This window comes from Myodes glareolus, chromosome 1, assembly GCF_982192425.1.
Source record: "Myodes glareolus chromosome 1, mMyoGla1.1, whole genome shotgun sequence".
Taxonomy (NCBI): Eukaryota; Metazoa; Chordata; class Mammalia; order Rodentia; family Cricetidae; genus Myodes; species Myodes glareolus.
Window position 1 is genome coordinate 50,064,083 of NC_142026.1, and position 25,272 is coordinate 50,089,354.

Here is a 25,272-nt window from a genome sequence, read left to right on the forward strand (position 1 = left end):
GAGAGAGAGAGAGAGAGAGAGAGAGAGAGAGTTAGAGAGACAGAGAGAAAGAGAGAGAGAGGAAGAGAGGAATAGATTACTAGACTCCTTAAATTTCTATTGTTAGGCAGTTATATTTGGATTACCTGAACTACAAATTGTAAGACAGTCTAATAATTCCACTTTCTATATATATGAAGTGATTCATTCTACCAGTCCTATTCATGTAGACAACTTGGAATAATGCTGTTGTGGGTTTTTTCACCTGCCCATTGAGGAAGATGTGATGGCATTAGTGCTCATAAACACTTTTCTCCTGGTCTCATTATTCTCTAAGTATTCAACTTTCCCTGAAGATTACTCTTTATTATTATCCATTTGCCAACCGTTTGTTCTGAATTTCAGGAATGAAACTCCAAAAACTGGAGCTATCATGCAGCTTTCTGGTCTGAGAAAGACTTATTATCTTTCCTTAATCTGTGATCTAGTTCTTGCTTTTCTTTCCTGGTTATCTGAAGTCCCTGTAACAACCAGGTAAAAGTTACCTTCAGTTCATTTGCCCTCAGTATGCTGTCACACACCTGTTGTGCCCAAATTACGACCCGCAGAGAGACCACAAGAAACCAGAGAAACCCAGACTGCAATAAGCAAGGTTTATAATTATTGTAATAAAAAAGTTCAGAACTGTCTCCAACACACCATCACAGCAAGGTAGAGAGGAGTTCAGAGTCCCTCCATTGGGTTTGCTTTTTTAAAGGTACACTACAAGCTAGCCCTTAAGCCATCACCAGGGTTTGTCATGGGTGGAAGATCTTTGCTCCCTCTCCCATCCTGATTTGTCAGCTTGTACTTTGTTTTCAAATCAAGGCTACCCAGGTCCTAAATCAGGCCATCTTTATCAGTCTCCACCAGCCAGGTGGCTGGGTGTCCTTGTGCTTTGGAATTTTCCCAATGGGAGGAAGAAGGCAACTATCTTTAGGGGAAGGCCACTGTCTTTCCTGGAATGGGAAGCTAGTTTCTAATTTTAAAACAGTTTGCTAGGAAAATCTTTCTCATCCCTTTGAGAATGAGGGGTGTGTTATGCCCACATCCGTGGGTCCCCCAAAAAGCCAACAAAGGAGACTGAGTCCCATATGTAAAAGCAAAGAGCCTTTATTTCAATCAAGTTTGCAAACTCAGTCTCTCCACATGTCCAAGGTACTAGAATAACTGGAGAGTTCGGAGCTCAATTAGAATAGGGTTTTTATAGTAGTAAAGGTGGGGGTGAGTGTAATGGATTATTAAAAATTGCTGCAAGAATCCCAGTGGTGGCAGGCAACGGGCAGTGGGTCCCGAAAGCAGCCAGTCCCAAGCAGGGACAGCACCGAGACCATGCCACAGGTCTCTGAAGGAGGCTGGTCCCCGGTGGAGAGCTATATGGTGGTGGCAGGTGAGAGACAGATGGATAGGCACACCATGCAGAGTGAGGTTGAATATTTATTAGGTGGATTATGGAGGGGAAGAGAAAAGGGGAGAAGAGCAGAGAGAGAGAAGAGATGAGAGAGAAGGGGGAGACAGAAGCAGTGGAAGGAGGAAAGTGGGGAGAAACAGAAGCTGCCTCTTCCAGAGGGAGAAGGAAAAAAAGAGAGAGAGTAAGGCTGCAAGCAGGAAGGAAGACCTGGCTCAGGGGGTGGGGGAGGGAGTGGGCATGGCTCATCTCTTAAAGAGAAGGATCACTATAGTGAGGGAGGTCTCTGAGGTTCAGGACCCTTGATTGGCTGACATTTGTCTAGGGTGTCCTGATGAAGTGCTGGTAGGTGTATCTATCTATAGTGGTAGAATGCTAGGAATTTCTTTAGAATGGTCTGTTCTTGGGTAGGGGTTAGGTAATCTCCACCAGCCAGGCATTGTCTCAAAGTAAACTATTAAGACTCCAGACTCCATTTAAATTTATTGATGGCCAGAGTCCCAGGTGATAATGGTTGGAAGTAAAGATTTTCCTTTGGATGACATGCCCAGACTTAGCTTTCATGACTGGCTCCAACAGGGTGAGGGTCTCTCAATAAAAAATACCTCCTTTTGTTTCTTTAATCCTCCCTTTAGCTGTTAATATTCTGGGCATCCTTCCACCTGTGGGACAGGGACATATTATATTGTAGTGTCAAGGAGAAGACTGGGAAGTGCCTGTGGAGAGCAGGAAGATAGCAGGGTCTGCTATTGGAGCCAGGGGAACATGCTATGGAAACGCAACTCTGGTAATCTAGAAAAGGTCTTTGGAATGAAAGGCAGGGTCAGGAACCATTGAGCTGTGTCTTTAATTTTCATTTTTGAAATTTTTATTTAATTAGTTAATTAATTAATTTTTTGTTTTCCTAGACAGGTGTGGGAATTGCTACCCCGAGTTATATTTCCCTGCCCCCATTCGAGGTGCTTATCTGCAAAGAATCATAACTTCCCTCTGCTCCTGGAGTTGGATGAGGAAGTTTGAGTGCACGTGATTATTCCTTGATCCCTGCTGGGGTAAGGTGACAGACCCTACTGGGGACAGGTGAAGGTTGAATGCACATGATCAGTCCTTGACCCCTACTGGGGTCAGGTGAGAGTCCCTCCTTCGGTCAGGTGACAGTTCCTTCGCAGCCCCCTCCCCATTTGGTGCCATGGTATAAAAGCTAGCCCCAGCAGAACAATAAAGAAGCAGGCGTTCCACCTCAACCTCGTGCTCTGTGGATTTCATTCAACCTGGACACCCTCCGCCGAGACTTGTGGTTCCAGACCGTGCTGGTGCGGTAGACAGGATTTCTCTGTGGACCCAAAATAATCACAGATAAAACCGTATTAATTAAATAACTGCTTGGCCCATTAGCTCGAGATTCTTATTAGCCAACTCTGACATATTAATTTAAGCCATTTCTATTAATCTGTGTATCACCAAATGACTGTAGCTTGCCAGCTAGATGCCAACCAGTGTCTGTCTCTGGCAGCTCCATGGCTTCCCCTAACTCTGCCTTCTTCCTCCCATGCTATTGACCAAGCCAGTTTTCTTTATTCATTAACCAAAAAAATCCACAGAGAGTCAGAAGGACCTCCCACACAATTATGGGAATAAGTTTTAAATAAAAAGAGGGCCTAGAGAGATGGCTCAGTAATTAAGAGCACTGGGTGTGGTTACATATCCCAAGGTTCCATTCCCAGAACCTACAAGGTAGCTAACCATTTGCTGTAACTCCAATCCCAGGTATCTCCTACCTTCTTTTTTTCATAAACAATATTTAGTTTTATTTTTTTACTTATATATTTATTTATTTATTAAAAATGTCTACCTCCTCCCCTCCTCCCTTTTCTCTCCCCCTCTCCACCTCACCCTCCTTCTCTAGTCCTAAGAGCAGTCAGGGCTCCCCACCCCATTGGAAGTCCAAAAACCTCGCCCCTCCATCCTGGTCTATATAGGTGAGCCTCCAAACAAACCAGGCTCCCACAGAGTCAGTACATGCACTAGAATCAAAACCCAGTGCCATAGTCCTCGGCTTCTCAGTCAGCCTTCATTGTCAGCCACATTCACAGTGTCCAGTTTGATCACATGCTCCATTTTCTGACCTCCGTAAGTACTGTGCACAGACACATGCTCTCAAAACACCCATAAAACTATTGATTTTTTTAAAGTTAGAGAAAGGAAAAAATAGAATTCTCTACAATGATGTCACAGTCCTGAGACAGCAGCCATTGTTAGTTAAAATGAATTCTCTCTGATCTTGCATGGAAATAGTTGTGGTCTTCTGCCAAGACAGTCTGCTCATTGGTGAAAGTAGGTTTATTCTGAGGTATTAACTCTATTAAGAGTTCATCATAATCGTCCATCTAAGAGCAGAGTACACAGTGCTGGTATGTGACCTTTCCTTAAAGTTCTTTTTGTATTTATGTTCTTTGTCTTTTGTATCTGCAAGAATTGTGGCATTGGTACAGTTATCTTTTAGATCAAACATCAAGACTGACAGGTCACATAGGCTCCAAAGCAGTATTCTTTCAATGTGTCATTTACCTGATTTTTAGTTAAGACCTTGTGGTTGTAAATTTAGAAAGTGTCACAAAAGGAGAGCTCCAATGACGAACATGCCAGATTCATTTCTTTACATTATTTTTATAATTTATATCTTTCTACATGACTTTGAAGTGAGAATGTCCCGCTTTTACATTGTCATCATGTTCAGAAATGGATTTGTTAACTGAACGTGCTTAGGAATAGACAGAACTCTACATAAATGTGTAGAGACCCCCTTAGTAACATTCACGTGCTTCCTGTGTTTTGGAAAAGCATTGTTTTGGAAATAATTCCCATGCTTTTCCTACCTCCTTCAGTGCTTGGAATGCTAGGAATTTCCTTTGAATGGTCTATACTTGGGGAGAGGTTGGGTATTCTCAGCCTGTTAGGCATTGTCTCAGGGTAATCTATTGAGACTCCAGACTCTATTGAAATTTATAGATGGCCAGAGTCCCAGGTGATAATGGTTGGAAGTAAAGAACTTCCTTTGGATGACCTGCCCAGACTTAACTTCCATGGCTGGCCTCCACAGGGTGAGGGTCTCACAAAAACAAATATCTCCTTTTGTATCTTTAAATCTCCCTTTAGCTGTTAATATTCTGGGCATCCTTCCACCTGTAGGACAGGGATATAGTATATTGCAGTGTCAAGGACAAGAATGGGAAGTCCCAGTGGAGAGCAGGAATACGGCAGTGTTTGTTATTGGAGTCAGGGGCACATGCTATGGAAATGCATCTCTGCTAATTTAGAAAAGGTCTTTGGAGTGAAAGGCAGGGTCAGTGACCATTGAGCTGTGTCTTTAAATTTTTATTTTTTAAATTTTTAATTAATTAATAACTTAATTTTCTGTTTTTCAAGACAGGATTTCTCTGTAGCTTTGGACCCTTTCCTGGAACTAGCTCTTGCAGATTTCTTTTCTTTCTTTCTTTCCTAATTTTTTTAAAAAACATTTTTAGTTTTTTAAGGCAGGATTTCTCTGCACCTTTGGAGCCATCCTGGAACTAGGTCTTGTAGATCGATAGATCTATCTATCTATCTATCTATCTATCTATCTATCTATCTATCTATTGTCTTTTGAGACAGGGTTTCTCTGCAGCTTTGGAGCCTTTCCTGTGACTAGCTGTTGTAGACCAGGCTGGTCTAGAAATCAAAGATATTCACCTACCTCTGCTTCCCTCACACTGGGATTAAAGGCATGCACCACAACCATCACCACCCAGGTGAGCTATGTCTTTAAGTACAGTGTAACTCTATGGGAGGTGCTCTGTCACTCAGGCCTTACTAGCCAATCAGACCCTCCAGGTGACCTGCCAGTAAGAAGTTGTGCAGTATTCTTCCGGAGATAGCAGCCATTTTCAAGCTTGACTTTGAAAGAAGTCTGAGTCAGTGGTTTTGTGTGCTCTGCAGTGAGTGCAGGAAGCAGAAAAAGGAGCATGGGCAAGTTGGAAAACTACGATGTGGTGAGTTTGGGGCTATTCTCAGACCGGGAGAAGCGGCTAGTTGAGCCATGGGAGACAGTGTGCTGCATCCTCCTCTGGCCGGGTGGGAGCCAGTGACCAGATGCAGAGTTCGTCAGGTTTCTGCCTGGTCCTGCTGGTCCTGCAAGCCCCAGCAGGGTCTGCCTGAACATGCATGAATCTGCATGTTCTTCCAAAATCCGGAGCTGGATGGCAGCCTCTGAGTAACCTCACTATCCTTACTGAGCCTGTTCAGAGATTTGGGAATGGGACTGTGCTTTGAAATACCATTGCTGTTACTTCACTGTGAAATGCGGGCTCCCTTAGTGCTTGTATTGATGCAATGGAACACGGATTTGCCAAAGTCACATAGCCCTGGTCTGTCTAGTATCTTCCAGAAGTCCTGCACCTTGAACATTTAATATTTAGGTTTAGAATCCATCCGGAGTTAATTCTGTGAAGCTGGTAAACAGTATTTGCTGTGTAGAGTAGCACTCCACTGCTAATCTGTGATGTAGAAGAGTAGAATTGATGGTATAAGGAATTACCAGTTCTTGGGAAACATTAAGTCACAAAGCAGAATTTAGGTAAGGGAGAACTGCATCCCAAATACCCCAAAGGTAATTGGATTTTAACATTGCCTGTTAGAGATTAGTATGATAAAACATAAAAGTTCGTCCCCCAGGATTAGCCAGCTACATTCCCAAAACAAAGGAGACAAGCCTGATTTGCAACCTGCACAAATGCCCATTCCGCCATTAAAAAACTGGCTTCTAAATGCTGCTCAAAGGGACATTACAGGGTCACAAACCAACATTAAGTCTTCTTGTGCGATAAAGGTATATTAATTCAACAATTAATTTCCAGTCTTTTTGAAAAGTGATTTTGAGTCAAGGTCTGTTTTTTTGACTGCAGTGTGCTTAAACCCTGTCTGTAGCCCCACAAGGCATTGTCCTGGTTCTCTTGACCAAACACTGTAAACCTTGGATTGCATGTCTGCAGCACCACACGGTTCTAAAATTGTGTTTGAGTCACACAGTGGACGACTGTCCATTGAAGAGCAAGAAACTGTCCATTGCAGAACAGGGAAAGGATTTGTGTGTGGAGTATGGCTTCTCCCTTCAGACCTGAAGAGGAAGAACATTGTTCTGTGTCCACTGCAGGGGGAAACAGACTAGATAATAGCTAGGTCACAGACTTAAGTAGAAGGCAGTGAGTTGCAGGAATCTCCATTACAAAGAAGGACTGCTGGGGCATGGTGAGTGACTTTCTTCATAATTTCCTTGCTTGTATTAATTCCTTCCATGTGAAAGAAGACAGACAGAGTTGGTGGGTGTACAGTTTATGGAGGATAGCTTGAACTACTAAGTTTTCAGTTTCCCATTAGAGAACTCTCCTATGCAGATATGTACAATCTTAGATGACACAGTTAAGTCAGCTGAAAGGTTTGAGAAACTGGCAATTGACTGTAACACTGTCATATTACATCACTCAGTAGCTAACATTTTACAGGGAACTAAGTCATACAGTCTCTTATTAATGGCATTCTCTCTATTAGGGAAGGGCCTACTCAATTTCAAATTTAGTATAGATAAGTGTTCTATTTTTGTTTTATCATTTTAAAGCATCAATTTTTGGTATCATTTTTAACATTCCTTTTCTTTAAATGCATTCCTGCTATATTTTTCAATGTTTCCTAGTTTAAGAATTTCATTCCATTTTTTCTTAAGTGCTGTTTATTTATTTATATCAGTTTAGAGCAGGGTTTCTTAGCCTTGGTGGTCACAGCTCCCTTTGGGGAATAGATGACTCTATCACAGGACTGGCCTAAGACCATCAGAAAGCACAGATTTTTATATCATAATTCATAACAATAGCAAAAACATAAAGTAGCAGTGAAAATCATTTTATACTGGGGTTCAACACATCAGGAGGAACTGTTTTAAAGGCTCACAACATTAGGAAGATTGAAAATAGCTGGTTTATATCAATGTCTCCTGTAGCTCAGGCTTCCCTCACAGTTCGTAATTGAGATTTGCTTTGAACACCTAATCCTGCCTCTGCTACCCAGTGCTGGAAAGATAGTCCTGCAACTCCTGGCAAGCTGGACCTTGACTGGCCTGTGGGAAGGAGAAATAGATTAGTGAAAGAGTATCCTCGAACTCCTCCATATTTTATTGTGAATTTATAAGTGAAGTAGGACTGATGTAAGAATTTATTTCACTGACCAACTGTAAAGCAAGCATAGACACAAAAGAAAAAGGGATGGGCAAGGAAGAGGGTGAAGGTTTTCTGCTGTGACAGTAATTGACATTAGCAATGAGTAGTGACACACCACAGAACATGCCTTCAAGAATCGGTGTAAAAATTGAACTTATTATTAAACCAAATTACTGTAGTTACAGTAGTTCAAGCAAACTAGAAGAACTGGATAAAATGGTGTGGTTCTGCCTAACATGACTGTATACCCCGAGAAAAATGATGTGAGTTGTACTTGGTGTGCTCCATTACAGATCCCTAGTTGTTGGAGCACATGACCATGAAGCTTGTTTCAACATCTTAACCATATTTTTTGATATTATAATTACATTATTTTCACTATCTGTCTCTTGCTTCTAATTGTTCTCATGGACCCTTTATCATGTTCTAATCCATGGCCTCTTTTGTTTAACAGTTACTGTTGAATGTGTCCTGTGTTTGGTTGCAGGACCTCCCAGCTATAAAGTAAAGGGTTGGCTACACTGGCCATTGAGTGTGTAATGGAATGTGTGCACATAGGACCCTGTGCCTTGGAGGAAGAACAGAAAGTGCTCTGGGAGAATGGATGATTTTACTAAACTATAAATTTCTAAGATTAGGTTCTTGTCTCACCATAGTGTGGAAGGACACACCTGGAGTGTTTTTGCTCTAGGAGACATTTGATCTCTGTTCACCCAGAATGGAAACTGCTAGTGTCTTGAAGCCCAGCTGGGTGGTTCAAGCTTATGAAGGACTCTACTTGGCAATCAGGGGTATCAGTCAGAGGTAGCTTATACGTTCTTTCCAGGATTCTCTTGTTCTGCTGAAGGACCTGTAAGGAGGACCACAAAGCCATGCCATGGTGAATAGAGAGGCCACTATCCCCAGAGCAGGAAGAACAGGTTGGCTGAGTTGTCAGAGCTGCTTGGGTAGGAATATATCATGAGCCAGACAAGATCTGTTAATTTGTGTGGTGACCTGGGTAGTAGCCCTTGGCCTCTGAGCTTTGTTGAGTGTTGATTCCCTGGGGGAGGGGGAGGCTCTGCCATACTTGTGTGGTAGATTATGAGTTTATAATCCTGTTACCTCATGCTATATAACAGGAAATTGCTTTAAACACCTAATCCTGCCTCTGCTGCCCAGTACTGGAGAGACAGACCTACAACTCCTTCAGGACCGTGCCTAGTCTGTGAGAAGAAAAATAGACCAGCTAATGAGTGACCTCCAGCATCTCTGTCTTTTACTGCTTGCTTATAAATGATGAGGGATCAGTGCAAGAATTGAGTACATAGGTCAAGCTTGAAGCTGGTAGATTCACAGTGCAGAAATGGAGAGATAGAACAGTGGTTGAGAACTTTCCTACTTCAAGAGTAGTTGAGATAAGCAATGTTTAGCTATGTACTAATTACCCAATTATAAACTAGGTAATCAATTTAGATGTTCCCTCAATGTCCTGGTGGCCATTTCTTGTTGTCCACAGGCCAGGGCTATCAAGAGTCTGGATAAAGAACTGACCTTCGCATGAAACCAAATTGCTATAGTTGCAGTAGTTCAACCAAAATCGATCTGAGTAAAATATGGCCCTGCCTAACAGGACTGGTTTTAAATATAGAAAACCTGCGATAAAAGGTTTGAGAAATCTTTGATATGCTCTAATATAAATCTCTAGTTTCTAAAGCACATGGCAATAAATCGTTTTTCAAGTTTTCAATACAAATTTTTGAGATTATTACTATATCATATTCACATTCTCTTTCCTGTCCTCAAGCCTTACCATGACCCCTCATTATCTTCTAATTTATGGACCATTTTTCTTTAATAAGAGTTGTGAATGTGACCTGTGTTTGGCTGCAGGATTTTCCAAGTGAGAGGCGATGGGTTGGCTGCACTACACATTGAGTGTGTAATGGAATGTGCTTTGGATGAGGAACAGGGTATGCTCTAGGAAAGTGGATGAATGTCTACTAAAATACAAACTTTCTGGACTATGGCTCTGCCTACTGGGCTGGAAGGGCAGAACAGCAAGTACTGTGCTGTCTGAGTCATTGGTTTTCTGATCACCCATTTGGGGAGCTGATAGTATTCTGAGGCCCAGCAGGGTGGCCTTAGCCAATGAGGGACTCTGGGAAGTCATAGAATTCAGGAAGAATAGTGGCAGATAGCTTACAGGTTCTCTTCAGGTTTCTTCTATTCATTTGTCATGATGAGTTGTAAGGAAGGCCACACAGAAGCTATGACATAGTGAGTGTAGGGTGTTCAGGTGACCTGTTGAGCTGTCATTTCTGCTGGGATTTGGATGGATAATGAGCCAGGCTGTGGTTCTATTGCTCTATGAAATGGTCTGGGAAGTGCTCATTGTCCTCTGAGCCTCCCTGTGTAGGAATTTCTTGGGGAGAGGAAGATTCTGCAGCACTGGTATTGTTGAATATAGTGCTTATAATATCATTGTCCAGTGAACACACAGGGACATGCTTTTGGTATGCAGTGGGAAGACAGATTTGAAAACTGATACTCTGGTGTCTAGAAGTTCTGAATATTGCAGTCTACTTTCAAGTTTGTCCTATAAATGTTTCAAATAGTTTAAAAGCTGGTAGAACTATGGCAATATTGATTGCCTTTAGCAATACATGATTAAAATGCTTCTAACTTTCTGCTTCCGCCAGCTGCAATGGTGTGATTCAGTGTTGTTTAGTTACATGGGGTAAAAAGAGTTTCTGAGCTGCAGATGTTTCTTATGTGTGTAAGGTGTTGGGAAGGTAGATAGAGCAGAATTTTACTTTTTGCTATAATCCACTTGACTGTAAGCAGAAGTTATTCTACATTGTTTTGGGATTGGGCATCAGTGGGGTTGGGTTTACCTGAAAACAGAAGAAGGTCTAAGGGGCTGCAGAACCTTAGCAGGAGATCATCTCTATTTGCAGAGAGGGCTCTAGAGCATGGGGCCTGTCTGGAAGAAATATCAGAAGCTGGAGGGTCAAAAACAACAGTTTCAGGGTCTCTTTAAAGTATTTTGGGAAAATTGTGAAGTCTTTATTTACTTAATTTCTATACACATAGAATCAGAGGAAGCTGGGTAACATTAGTCAACATCATACATTTTCTGACTCAGTTTCTTTTGGTCTTTTGATTAATAGCTGACTATATTTTCCTGCCTTTGTTCTTGGCTTTTTCTCTCCACCCTCTTTATTCTCTCACAAATACCATGCACATTCTTGATTGATCAGCGTTGTGGTAATTTTTTCCCCTGAGACAGGGTTTCTCTGTAGCTTTGGTGCCTGTCCTGGAACTTACTCTGTAGACCAGACTGGCTTCAAACTCACAGAGATCCTCGTGTCCCTGCCTCCTGAGTCCTGGGATTAAAGGTATGTACCACCATCACCCAGAATGAAGTCATATTATGTCAATCTGTGTACTATTTTTGCATAATCCCATTGTTTACAATGAGTGTTTCCAACATGAATGTAGCTTTGTAATCAGCTTTTCTGTTAAAAAATGATAGGAAATGACATTGTACTATATTTTCTTATGATGCAAATGTACCATACACATCATCTTAATTTTGATGCATCAAGTTTCCAAAGATGATTCATTTACTTCTTTATTTGTTTAGGTTTTGATGCTTTTGTTGTTAATCTGGGAGAGAATTTAGGTTTATTCGATAAAAGGTATTATGAATGTTGGCAGGTGACTCAGCACATATTCATTTTGGAGGTGACCTGGATTCAGATACCTACACTCAAGTTGCGAGGCTCATAATTATACCATTACAGATCCAGGGCATCTGAACCCCTCTTTTTTGTGTTACTTGTATGCCTATGGAAGACATTCTCACTCATGCACAGATATTTTCAGAAAATAGGAATAAACTTGTTTTCAAAAGTGCTTGTGATTTATAAAGCAATTAGGGTAAAACAAGTTGCTTTAAGTATCCACTGATTCTTTAAAAATCTGTTATCTTGCATTTTGTTTTAAAATGTTTTCATTTCCTCACTCTGTTTGCAGACTTACAGGCAGTCATCAATCAGGGGGAGCAAAATGGTGTCTAAGTGATCCTAATAGACATCCTTTTCTTTACTATAAGACAAGGAGATTTTATTAGTAGTCAAAACTATTTTCTACAAAGTTAAGATATGAGAAGGTTTTAAGTGAATCTCTCCAATTTTGGTGAAACAGCCCTCCTCACCCAAGCCATTTTCTATTATTGGTAAAGGATAAAGAACTGAAGTTTGTCAGATGAGTGCTGGTCAGTGATTTCCTAGTTTGATTTTGGTTAGAATCTTGTAGTTTTTATTCAAAGGGGCATAATCTGTCTTTATGTCTTTGCTTGTCAGTGCTACCCATCTATGTTGTTAATTTTACTCATTGTTATCTAAGTATATTGTTTATTTTTTGGAAAATAAGGGTCTTACCAATTTTGTTTTCAGATTTCTCATGTTATGATCTCCTTGAGTTTTTGTAGGTTTGGGACATTTCTGTGGAGAGACAGTTTTAGTTTTCTCATCTTTCTCTTAGATGTTTGCCTCTTTCCATTTTCATATTTGTGTTTTTGCTGCTTAAGTGATTGATATGAATCTGGCTTTTTGCATATTTGTAATTATTTTTTGATCAGAAGCACTTTTTAAAAAATGCTGAACAGGCATGACTAGGACCAACTCCTCAGCCCTGCCTGCTTGCTCTACTTAGTCCAACATGGCAGAGGTATATTTATTGCCAGTTCTCTAAACCATTCTCTCTGCCCCAGCTCCAAAGACATGGCACGTCTGTGTCTCCATTAAGCAATTTGTATCATGCCGCATGCTGACCCCATTTAAATGCAGTACCTCCCCAAAGAGTTAAAGTTATTTGTGCCAGCGCAAACCAGGAAGCCCTTCCGTAAAGAAGCTGTACATCCTTTGTTGCAAATGCTTAGTCAGGAAGACCTTTCTTATAGGAGCTGTGGCACCCTTCCTTGCTGCTAGCTAACAAAGCCCATCTGGAAAAAAATATTTGCCTACCAAGAAGTCTTACATAATTCTGTTTGTAACATGAGGTCTGGCTTGTTGGTGTTTCTGTCCCGCCCAGTACCCCACATCCAGCAAGTCCCAAAGAAAATCACACGGAGTCTACATTAGGTTATAAACTGATTGGCCCATTAGGTCAGGCTACTTATTAGCTCTTATACCTTATGCTACCCATTATTCTGATCTATGTTAGTCATATGGCTTAGAACCTTTTTCAACTATCAACTCAGATTTCAGACCACAGGATGTTGAAATACCCAAGCTATGGGACTTCTGCCATGGAAAGCTGCATAGGATTGTTGAAGTAGCAAGAGTGAGATATATGAGAGGTTGCAGGATGTTTTGTGGTATTTTAATCATATTTTGATTTAAAAAAAAGCATGTTTGACTTCAGAGAACAGAGCTGGCTATGTACTGACAAAAGATACCATAGAGGTTTGGAGGACTGTGGATAGATAGGAGACAAGGAGTAAGGTTGGGCTGACAACAGATCTTGGTCCTTTTTGGATAGAGGAATGGAAGAGAATGAGTCACTGTTGGCTTCTCCACTGTTTCTCTAATCTTTCAGGTTTTTATCTCTGATATCTGACTCCCAATTTTTATTGATAAAGATTAACTAGTTAATGTTTCATCTTGCCCCCTAAAAGATATGTTTAATGAACAGAAGGGGCAATTAATATCCCTAGATATAGATTACACTTTAGTATATTAACTTGAATTTTTTAATGTCAGTGAAAAGGAAATGGCAGCTGTGGAGAAAGTTAAAAGTTATTACCTTTCATTTTTTATTTAGACAAAAGAGAAATGTTGTGGAACATTGATTGAAGATATGTTACATCTATTTATGCTGCAGAATATTTATTTAATGATGCAAGAGTGTGTTGCATTCTTTTATGTAGCATTTTTTAACTCTGTGAAGCTCTGTTACTTTGCCTGCCTAAACACCTGATTTGTCTAATAAAGATCTGAATGGCCAGTAGCTAGGCAGGAGAGGGATAGGTTGGGATGCCAGTCAGAGAGAATAAGTAAAAGGAGAAAGAGAGAAGGATTGAGGAACAAGAAGAGAAAGAGGAGAATGTCAGGGACCAAACACCCAACTTCACAGATAGCCACAGAGTAAGAAGTAAAGAAAGGTATATTGCCATGGACTGGCTCAGAGGAGCCACTCAGACCATGGGGAATCAGGGCAAAGGCACAGTAGAAATCAGGATATGGTGAGGAAAGTGACAAGCAGACCACTCTCAATGTATTTGAGACATGCTGTTGTAACTTTATTCTTTCAGTGTGAGGCTTTTATACCTTTACAAACAAAGAACTTGGTAAAGGCATACATCATCATATTATAAAATAGAAAAGATCAGCACAAAGCAGTTTCACAAAGAGAATCTTTGAAGATGCTTTGGCATGGGTGCAAGGACTTTTACTCCCTCATATTTTGTTAAGTCAGCCCTTTTTATTGTTTTTAGAGAGGCCACTGTTCTTAAGTTAAGCCATCTTTATCAGCTCATACCAGGTGGCTGGCCGGGTTTAGTTAAGTGACCTTGTATGTCTGGGTGAGAAAGAAGAAGGCTACTATCTTCCTGGGAAAGTTTTCTGCTAGGAAATTTTAAAGACATGATCTCAACTCTCCTCCATTCCTGATGCTCAGGTGTTGTTATCAGTCTAGGTTTTCTGGCCATAAGGAAGGGTGCATAGGCCTCCTGTTTAATTGTATGTAAATGTCTAATACTGTTTTCCTGTAGAAGGTTTCTAAGGTTTTTCCTAGTAAAATTAACTCCTTTTGTTCCACATCATTAAGGAATTATCCTAATGATGATTCTGCCAATTCCCAGAACTGGCTACTTCTTTTAAGGCTTTAATGGATAGTGGAGCAGGATTCAAAAATGTCCTCAGCAGTCTTCTTTGTATCCGCAACTGCCTGGAATAGTCTGATCTGTTAGCAATATGCAAGGATCACAAAGAACACACAGACAAGGGAAAAAACGCACATTATGGCTCCAAGGACAGCGAAGTCGAGTCAGTACAAATGGCGACTCAGGTGGCATTACACCACAACTGATTGCCAAGGGACCGTCTGGAACACACAGGTCCGAGAAGCACAGATCCCATTCCTCCAGCAACACCTGCCTGCCCAGTCAGCATTTCTGCTATACTGGCGTGACAGCTGTGGATGTAGCAGCATATAGAATAAAGATCAAAGCCCAAAGACATAGGTAGATAGAATAATTTAAAGTAAGAAAAGCTGACTAGAACCAAGCTAAGACTGGGCATTCATAGGTAAAAATAATTCTCCATGTGATTTATTTGCGAGCTGGGTGGTTATTTCCCAAAAGAGTCAAAGAGTTAAAAAAAACTAACTACAGGATAGATCATCTGTGGGTATATGCCCAAGACTGGTACAACAGCAACATGGGGTAGATCTAGTCCCAATTTTCTGAGGAACTATCATCTTGATTTTCATTGTAGCTCTATATGTTTGTAAAAGTTTTTTCCCCATAGATAATCAGAGTGGTATAGCTATAGTGTAGCTCAACTAATGCCAGTCTATATTTTAAAAATTTTTCATTGACTTGTAAATATAAGGCTTATTCATGTCCCAATATACAATTAGGGAGGCTCAGAACCACCTGGTACTCCAGATTCAGGGGATCTGACATGATACCCCCTGTTCTTATACACATGGAAGACATTCTTTCTCACATGTAAACATATACAAAATGTGGGGATAAACATCTTTTCAAAAGTACTGTGCCTCATAAAACAGCAAAACAAGTTGCTTTAGGAGTATAATAAAAATTATACAGTTTTCTTTAATTTGTTATCTTGTATTTGGTGTAAAAACGTTTTATTTCCTCACTCTGATGCAGACTTACAGGCAATCTTCACTCATAGGAAACAAAATGGTGCCTAAGTTATCTTAATCAATATAATTTTTTATAAGAGAATGAGATCCTTTTAGTAATCAAAACTTTTTTTCTAAAATTAAAACATCAGAAAGTTTTGTGCAAATTTCTCCAATTTTGGTGGAACAGCTCTCCTTACCCACTCCATTTCCTGTTCTCAGCAAAGGAGAAATCTAGAGTGCACAGGATGACTACTGGCCAGTGATATCTTGTTATTTAATTGTGGTTGGTATCTTGTCATTCTTGTTTCAGGAACCATAATATGTATTTATAGGCCTGTCTTTGTGTCTTCTTTTGCCTATGATACTATATATGTATATATATATATGATTTTATTAATTAACATCTAAAATTTCTGTTGATTCTCTGCAAAATGATAGATCTTCATCATTCTTTTTCAGAAAATATACTATATTATGAGGTCCCTGAGCATACCTTGGTCTAGAAAGTTTCTTTGATGAGCCAGTTTTAATTTTCTCTTCTTGATCTTAGAGGCTTACTTTTCCCATTTCTTGACCTATATGTGTTTTCCAGTTCTTCATGTTTGTTATGGTTAATATATTGATTTTGTGTTCAAAAAAGTCTTTTCCTGTATTATCATCTCTACCTTAATTAGCTTCAGCTGTCAACATGATGTAGATTAGAGTCATCTGAGAGAACATCAATTGAGGCTTTGCCCAGATAGAAAATGTTACTTACTATGTTTGGAGAAAATTGTGTTGATTGATGATTAATGTGGGAAGTCTCTTCTCTTTCACTGATGGTGGAAGTCATCACACACTAAGCAAGTGTGGCTGAGAGGCATAAGAACGTTTGCTGAACCTGGGGAGTGACTAAGCAAGAGAGAAAGCCAGTAAACATTTTTTCTTTGTGTCTCTTGCCTTCAGTTTCTAACTTGAGTTTCTATCCTAAGCTCCCACAGTTGTGGTTTGTGATCTGGAAATATTAGCCAAACAAGCCTGTTTATTGCCTCATATGCTTTTATTTAGAGAATTTAGTCACAGCAAGAAATGAACAAATTAGGTCAAAATGTTGTACAACCCAAGTGACTTTGTTGCTGGGTAGAATGTGGAACGTTGTCTTTTGGAGGAATGTTGAAAATATTAGGACTTTAGATGGCAAAAGCCATAGAAAACTGTACACACAGCTTAATTAACTATTCTTACAGGACTAGGAATATGAGGGTGTTGAAAGTAATGCACATAATGGAGTTTGAGTTCATAAGATTTCAGTAGGAAATAGATTTTGTGAAAAATTCATCTATGGGTCATTTATATAATATTTTGTTCCCAAATCACTTCAATTTTCTCCGTTCCCTGAGAAATTAAGTAAGGCATAATTTAAAAGTAATTGGGGGATTTCTTAGACAAAGTATTGAATCTGTTGGGTGTTTACTTGATGATTTATTTAGATCTACAGAGGAAAAATGAGTGGTGTAGAAAGAAAATGAAAAGTCAGTTTGTGGGGAAAAAAACACTCCCATTTATTCTCTCTACCTGCCAGCTTTTCTTATTCTTTCCTATCAAGCTATTGACTGTTCTTTAGGCCAAACAGGTATTTTACACCAGTCCAGTATCACAGCTTTACAGAATTAAACAAATGAAACAAATTCTTGGATCCACATTCTGAGAACATGATACCTTTAAAGCATATATGTTGGTTACTTAGCTCCTTTACAGTCAAAAAATTCAAAGAAAACATAATGATGTTCATAATTCAGACACTCTGTATATAGTCCATCTTTATGTGGCTTTTTAAAAGAATGCATCACATATTTGCATCATTGAAACAATTGTTTTACAACATAAACAAATACCACATCTTAACAGTAATATTCCACAACAGCCAGAGTTTTATTTTGATACAGCCTAGGTTGTATTTTGATACAACAAGACATTGAGATGCCTAAACTCTAAGACATCTTCTATGGAAAGCTAGTTGAATATAGGGAGTGGAAGTAACCAAAGAGAGAGATGTATGAGAAGATGCAGGGATAGAGCCATCTAAGCCATTTGAAACTGCAACCCTGTCCATCTGAGACAGAGCTACAAGATTTGATGTTTGTCCTGCTATGCTTCAGTCTTTCCTTGATTCAGTCTTCTCTCACTATGTCTCCATTTCTCTACTTTGGAGCATGAATGGTACTCTGTATCATTGTATGTTCGAAAGATGTGACTTGTTTTCTGATTTTTACAAGATGTTACTTGCTGTGGGACAATGATCTTGTACCTTGTAACGATTTGTCACTTGCTTTGGTTTAATAAAATGCTGATTGACCAGTGACCAGTCAGGAAGGATACATGGAGTGATCAGAACAGGAAACTCTGGTAAGAAGAAAGGCTCCATCTTCAGTTATCACCCAGATGCAGAGAAACAAGATAAGAATGCCTCACTGATTAAAGGTACCAAACCATGTGATTAACACAGTTAAGAAGTATGTACTAATGTAAGATGTAAGAATTAGTTAATAAGAAGCCTGACCTAATAGGACAACCACTTTTAATTAATTTAGACCTCTGTGTGTTATTTTGAGACTGAATGACTATGGGAAAAATCACTGTCAAGTGATCATCTTGAGCATCAGAAGAGACTTTGAATATTTGAACAGTGTAGGAGCTATTGTGGACTATGAGTGACTAAATTATGTATTCTCATAAATAAGCAGGAGCCTATCCTGACCCAGGTCAGAATGTAATTTATTGAATGAAAAACCTCCCATTTATGAACAGTATATGGGAATATGGGCCAAGTTCTCTCCAAACTGCTTCCTGCTTGTTATTTGGCAAAGTGATTTCTTGGGGCTGTTCACAACAACGTTTTGGGTAGTCTTGATTCATCAAACCACATTAGTCTAGAAGGATTCCACAGGTTCTCATCCTCTGTGGACACAAAGGAACAACCTCTTTTCCAAAGCAAAAAAATTCTTAGATCCAAATTCTGAGGACATGATACCTTTAAAGCATATATGTTGGTTTCTTAGTTCCTTTACAGTCAAAAAAATTCAAAGAAAACACAATAATATACATAATCCAGACACTCTGTATATAGTGCATCTTTATGTGGCTTATTTGTTTTTATTCTTTTACTTTTTAATATTTATTTTATTCTATTTATTCCTTTAATTAATGACTGTCTGTACTCTTGTCCCTTTAAAGACTTCTTTTCACTTTTTTAAACCATTTACTTCTTTTTATGACTCTCTATATTTTCTCCTTCTCTCTCCCAAGCCTGTGTACATTTTTAAAACATGCTGTGTCTCATTTAGAGGTCTTTTATGTGTAAATCTGTCCTATTGTGTATCTGTAATTCTTTAGTGTTCTGGAGTGCTTCTTAAATGCTAAGGACTTCTTGGGAATGTAGGCTGTGCCATTGGTAGAGCAAATATGGCCAGCCAGCTTGCTCTACCCACTCCAACATAGCAGGGGCATGTTTGTTGCCTCTGAGAGCCATGTCAATTGCCCCATTTTCTGGCACACATAAGTTCTAATTTGCCATTAGCAATCTGCTCACAGACTCCATAGCTGGTCATCCAGAAAGAGTCAGAGTTTGAGCTGGTTGCATGGCCCAGAATGCCAGCATTTCAAAATGGCGCAGCTTTTTGATTTTTGATTTTGATTTTGATTTCTACCTCTAAATCAGGAAAAACTCTCTTAAAGGAGCCACAGCATGTCATCAGTACGCACAGCCAACCTGGGGAAATAAATGTGGCTAAACTTCATTTTTTTAATGTCTAGAATTCCTTTCCAAGCTCTCTAAGATCTCTAAGATACTATAGCTCTGCTATAGGCCCAAAGTAGTTCCTTTCTTAACCCATGCTAATCACAGCATACAGAAGGGAATCCCACAATATGAGTTTTTATAGCCTCAACCCATTTCCTGTTCTTTGTGCCTACTGTGTTGTGGTTGAATCTAATCAGTCAGCTTTCTTCTTTTGCTGTCATAACTTCCCCACCATCATGAACTCTATCACTAAATCACATAAGATTCAGTAGAACTAACTGCTATTTGATGCTAAGGTGGTTTGGTAGCATACTGTTTTCATTTTTGTTTGTTTATCTTTGAAGACTAGGTTTGTCTGTGAAGCCCTAGCTATCCTGAATGTGGCTCTACATACCAGGCTCTCCTCAAACTCAGAGATTGTTTGACTCTGACTTCCAAGTGCTGGGATTAACAGTAGGCCACCATTCCTGGCTTTTTTGGTTTTATGTTGTTGTATGATGGTTTTGTTCCTATCAAGCATATGCTGTTGTACTGAGCTTCACCCTTATCTTGAATTGTAAAATGTTAGAGAGTGTATCATTATTTTTCCCAGTATAGCATGTATTCATGACATTAATACTGCCTGTGCCTTCATAGACTTTGGATTGCAGGTGCATAACCTTCTTCCTGCCTGTTTTTGATTATTTTGAATTTTTATTTTAAAATGAGTTCTTTTACCTGTATGTATGGATATGCACCATGTGAGTACCTGGTTCTTATATTGACCAAAAGATGATACTAGAAACCCTGAACTTAGAATAATGGATAGTTATGATCCCCATGAGCCCACCTATATGCAAGACCAGAAGGACTCTGTACTGTTAAAACATCTTTCCTGCTCTGTGTTGATTATTTATAATCAATGTTTTAATTGCTATTGCGTTCATTTGTCCATTTGTAACTTTTTAAACACACAGTACCTTTTAGTAAAATCTGACTTATGTTGCAGTTTCAATTGGGGCACTTCATGGTTCTGAATAAAGAATTGAAGTAAATGCATAACTCTTTGTTGAAACTTCATCAAATATCTATGAGTTATTTCTATCTTTTATGCTTGTTTGGTTAATTTTTTCATGTGAAACAGGTATTTAATTTGTATTTCTGCATTTCATAGAAGTGATTGTATGGACTAGGCTTGTATTCAATTCAGAGGCAGATAGAGATATACTTGACTCTGCCTTCTGAGTACAAGGAATAGAGGCGTGATTCAATGTGTCCAGCTTTTTTCATATTGTTTTTCTTTTTTGTTGTTAGGAATTCATCATTCATACAGTTTCTATTATCTATACTCTGTACTGTTGATCGGTTTACATATCATTCATTGTTGGTTAGTAGGCATTTCTCTTGCAAGGTGATATCCCATGTAAGGGTTCAGTAATGACAGAGGTGAACCTCCTATTCAGTTTGCTTCTAAAGTGACTTGGTAATTAAATTATTATTCCTACATCATGGAATAAGTAAAGAGGGCACCAGAATAATAAGATTATACTGTCAAAGAAGTATATATTTACAGTTTTGTCAAACTCATGCTTTCTGTTGATTACATGTATGGGATATTTTAGAAAGCAGTGACCTATGATGACGTGCATGTCAGCTTCACTTTGGAAGAATGGGCTTTGCTGGATCCTTCCCAGAAGAATCTCTACAAAGATGTGATGGCAGAGACCTACAGGAACCTAACTAGTATAGGTAAGACTGAAGTATCTTTCATGTTTCAAATACGGGGACAACTGTTCATTGGTTAATAATGCTGTTTTGTAATATGATTGAGAAAAAGAATGGGGTAAATAAATCAGGCATGGTTGTAAGGTATGCTTTAAATAGTAACTAAATTTTTTACAATTTTTAATCTATAACATACATTTTTTCTGGCACTATATTTTTAGGATACAGTTGGGAAGACCATAATATTGAAGAAGATTTTCAAAGTTCTAGAAGACATGAAAGGTGATTTTCATTTATACCTGATACAAATGTACCTCTGAAGAATTTGTAATATATCCTATATGTTTGAAAGAAAAGCAACAGTGTAAATAATCAAGTCCATCGATGTTTATTAAATTCTCAGAAAATGATATACCTTAATTTCAGACAGGTGAACTACACTTGCAAGTCATTCTTTTAAGAAAGAAGTCATGGAAAAAATGTCTTAACCTATATTACCATTTGAATCATAATACAATGAGAGCTATACTGTAAACTTGCCAATCCATTTATTTCATATTATTCATAGTATAAAAGATTTACATGTTGAAAAGGTGATAAGTATATCTCTAAAACTCTCTATTACACTAATAGTCTATAGAAAGGGTGATTTAACCCATATACTTGTTAAGTTTAATGAGGGGGCAGTTAGAGTCATGATTCAAGGGGCAACTGTAGTGGAGAGGCCTTAATCCAGATACCATGAGTCGATGAGGACAGAAAGTCAAACTGTGAACTCAATGTGAAAACCTTATATTTGTTATTCTTTCTTTACTAGGTATATCATGTGTTACTCTGGATACAAGAACGTAAGATTAGGGATATGAAAAGATATAACATTCCCCTCTCTCTCAGAACAGATAGAAAATATGTAGCAGTCTTGTATACTTGTTGAATTTGATGTACAAGTGTACAAGTAATTGGTTTTCTACTTTCATTATTAATATATCAATAAGCTCACATTTCAGAAAAGCACCATGAGTACTAGGACTGTGTAAATACTTTTGTTTGTCTTAGTTCACTTAGCAAATATAGTATTACTCGCAATATAGGAAATTTTATGAATGTAATGAGTGGGAAAGCTCTGAGTTTTTTCAGTTCTCTTCAAATACATGATAATTCTCTTAAAGAAAAAAAGATTCTTTAAATGTGGACCATGTAATAAAGGCTGGTATCAGTTATCTTCATAGATGAAAAGCAAGGCTTAATGAAGGGGAAAAACAAAGTTGTAAACATGGTGATAAAACCTTAACATATAATTCTTCTTTAAAATAGGATTAAATTATAAAATTAATTTATACAGGTAAAAAATTCAACAATGTATTAAATGTAGTAATGCTTTCACATGTACCATTATCATTGTAGGCATGAAACAACTCACACTAGAGAGAAAACTTCTGTGCATACTCAATGTGTTAAAGCCTTTGCATGTGACAGTCATCTTCAGGGGCATGAAAAAACACATACTACATTGAAACCCTATGAAGAAAATGAGTGTGGCAAAGCCTTTTCACAACGCAGTCATCTTCAAATGCATAAAAGAGCATACACTGGAGAGAAATCCTATGAATGTAATCAATGTTGTAAAACCTTTCCCTGTTGCGATAGTCAAAGGCATAAAAGAACACATATTAGAGAGAAGCTCTATGAATGCAACCATTGTGGTAAAGCCTTTGTACTCCATGGGAGTCTCCAAAGACATACTGGAGAGAAACTTCTTGAATGTAGTCAGTGTGGTAAAGCCTTTGCACATCACAGTAGTCTCTATATACATAAAAGAACCCATACTGGAGAGAAACCCTATGAATGTAGTCAGTGTGGTAAAGCCTTTGCACGTCACAGTAGTCTCTATATACATAAAAGAACCCACACTGGAGAAAAACCCTATGAATGTCATCAGTGTGGTAAAGCCTTTTCAAAACACAGTAATCTTCAAATTCATGAAAGAACCCATACTGGAGAGAAACCCTACGAATGTAACCAGTGTGGTAAGGCCTTTGCACATCACAGTCATTTAAAAGTTCATGAAAGAATCCATACTGGAGAGAAGCCCTATGAATGTAATCACTGTGGTAAAGCCTTTGCACATCACAGTAGTCTCCAAATACATAAAAGAGCCCATACTGGAGAGAAACCCTATGAATGTAGTCAGTGTGGTAAAGCCTTTGCTTCTCACAGTAGTCTCCAAATACATAAAAGAGCCCATACTGGAGAGAAACCCTATGAATGTAGTCAGTGTGGTAAAGCCTTTGCATGTCACAGTAGTCTCCAAATACATAAAAGAGCCCATACTGGAGAGAAACCCTATGAATGTAGTCAGTGTGGTAAAGCCTTTGCACGTCACAGTAGTCTCCAAATACATAAAAGAGCCCATACTGGAGAGAAACCCTATGAATGTAGTCAGTGTGGTAAAGCCTTTGCACGTCATAGTAGTCTCCAAATACATAAAAGAGTCCATACTGGAGAGAAGCCCTATGAATGTAATCACTGTGATAAAGCCTTTGCACAACACAGTCATCTACAAAGACATAAAAAAAGTCATAAGGGAGAGAAACCCTATGAATGTCATCAGTTTGGTAAAGCCTTTTCACAACACAGTCATCTAAAAATTCATGAAAGAAGCCATACTTGAGAGAAGATCTATGAATGTAATCACTGTGATAAAGCCTTTGCATGCCACAGTAATCTACAAAGACATAAAAGAAGCTATACTGGAGAGAAATTTTATGAATGTAATCAGCGTAGTAGAGCCTTTGCACAACATAGTAATCTTCAAATTCATAAAAGAAGCCATACTGGAGAGAAGCCCTATGAATGTAATCACTGTGATAAAGCCTTTTCATGCCACAGTCATCTATAGATTCTTGAAAGTAGCCATACTGGAGAGAAACAAAGCCTTTATATTTTATAGTAGTTTCCAAAGGAATAAAAGAACCCATAGTGGAGAGAAACCCTATGAATGTAATCAATGTGGCAAAGCCTTTATATGTCATAGTAGTCTTTGAAAACATAAAAAAAACGAAGACTGGGGAGAAACATTATGGCTGTTATTAGTGTGGTAAAGGCTTTGTTTATCATAGTCATCTTCAAAGACATGAACTAACACATGCTGCAGAGAAACCATATTAATGTCATGAGTGTGATAAAGCCTTTGCATGTCACAGTCATCTATGTATTCATGAAAGAAGCCATTCCCGGAGAGAAACCCTATGAATGTAATCAGTGTGGTGAAGGCTTTTCACGTCACAGTACTCTTCAAATGCATGAAAGATCACACACTGGAGATAAACTCTATGAATGTAATGATAAGTGTGGTAAAGCTTTTGAATGTATGAATAATCAAAATTATGAGAAAAATCATAACGCAGAGAAACCCTCTAAATGTATTCAGTGTGATAAAGCTTTGTACTTTATATAGGAGTAAATCTTCTTGTATGCAACAATCTGTTAAAATCTTTGCATATTACATTAGACATTGACTACCTGAAAAAGATACTGAGGACTTCTTATTAGAAAGTATTTGGTAAGATGTTTAACCAAAACACTTATAATCAGCTACACAGTGATTTGAGATTCCCCTCTGTTTGCTGTGAATGTATTTTGTTACCATTGTTTAATAAAGCAGCTGCTTTGTGTCTATAACCTTGCAGAATAGACCAAGGCAGGAATTCCAAGCAGAGACAAAGGAGAAAAGAAAGTGGAGTCAGATTCCATGTATCTGCTGAAGAAGACAGATATCCTGGGACCTAACTGGAAAGTCACAAGTCTTGTGATAAAATACAAAATAATAAAAACGGGTTAATTTCAGATGTCAGAGTTAGTTAATAAGATTTCTGAGATAGCTGGGAGGTGGTGTTGTACTACTTTAATCCCTGCACTTGGAGGCAGAGGCTGGTAGATATCTGTGAGTTTGAGACCAGCCTGGTCTACAAGAGCTAATTCCACGACAGGCTCCAAAGCCACAGAGAAACCCTGTCTCAAACCCTCCCTCCCCCAAAAAAGAAATTCTGAGCTAAAAGGTCAAGTAATATTTTAATTAATATAGTTTCTGTGTGATTATTTCAGGTCTGGACAGCCAGGAATAAACAAGAATCCTCCACCTATAAATTTGGCAGTGTTAAGAATCTTTTCAAGCATTATGTCCTTTTTATATGGTTTGTACTTACAAACTCATGGTAAAAATGAATTTTTGAGGTTATGAAGCCCTTTGTATAGGG

At 38.7% G+C, this 25,272-nt stretch overlaps 1 protein-coding gene across 1 annotated transcript; it reads left to right on the forward strand.

The window, feature by feature from the left end:
* Window positions 1–1,350: 1,350 nt before the first annotated feature.
* Window positions 1,351–24,697, forward strand: LOC125405502 (uncharacterized). Its single transcript, XM_087909222.1, has 7 exons — window positions 1,351–1,408; window positions 5,402–5,454; window positions 20,914–21,040; window positions 21,238–21,298; window positions 22,493–22,755; window positions 22,828–23,592; window positions 24,244–24,697. Exons 1-7 carry the CDS (start codon window positions 1,351–1,353, stop codon window positions 24,471–24,473), a joined length of 1,557 nt encoding a protein of 518 aa, XP_087765348.1. The 3' UTR covers window positions 24,474–24,697.
* The last annotated feature ends 575 nt before the right edge of the window (window positions 24,698–25,272 follow it).

Bases quoted from the DNA above. Each gene is read 5' to 3' on its own strand.
- LOC125405502 (XM_087909222.1), top strand. From the start codon at position 1,351: ATGCCACAGGTCTCTGAAGGAGGCTGGTCCCCGGTGGAGAGCTATATG. The intron at 21,299-22,492 runs GTGATTTTCATT...TGCATGTGACAG, and splicing joins AGTTCTAGAAGACATGAAAG to TCATCTTCAGGGGCATGAAA. The intron at 23,593-24,243 runs GTCATAAGGGAG...TCATGAAAGAAG, and splicing joins TCTACAAAGACATAAAAAAA to CCATTCCCGGAGAGAAACCC.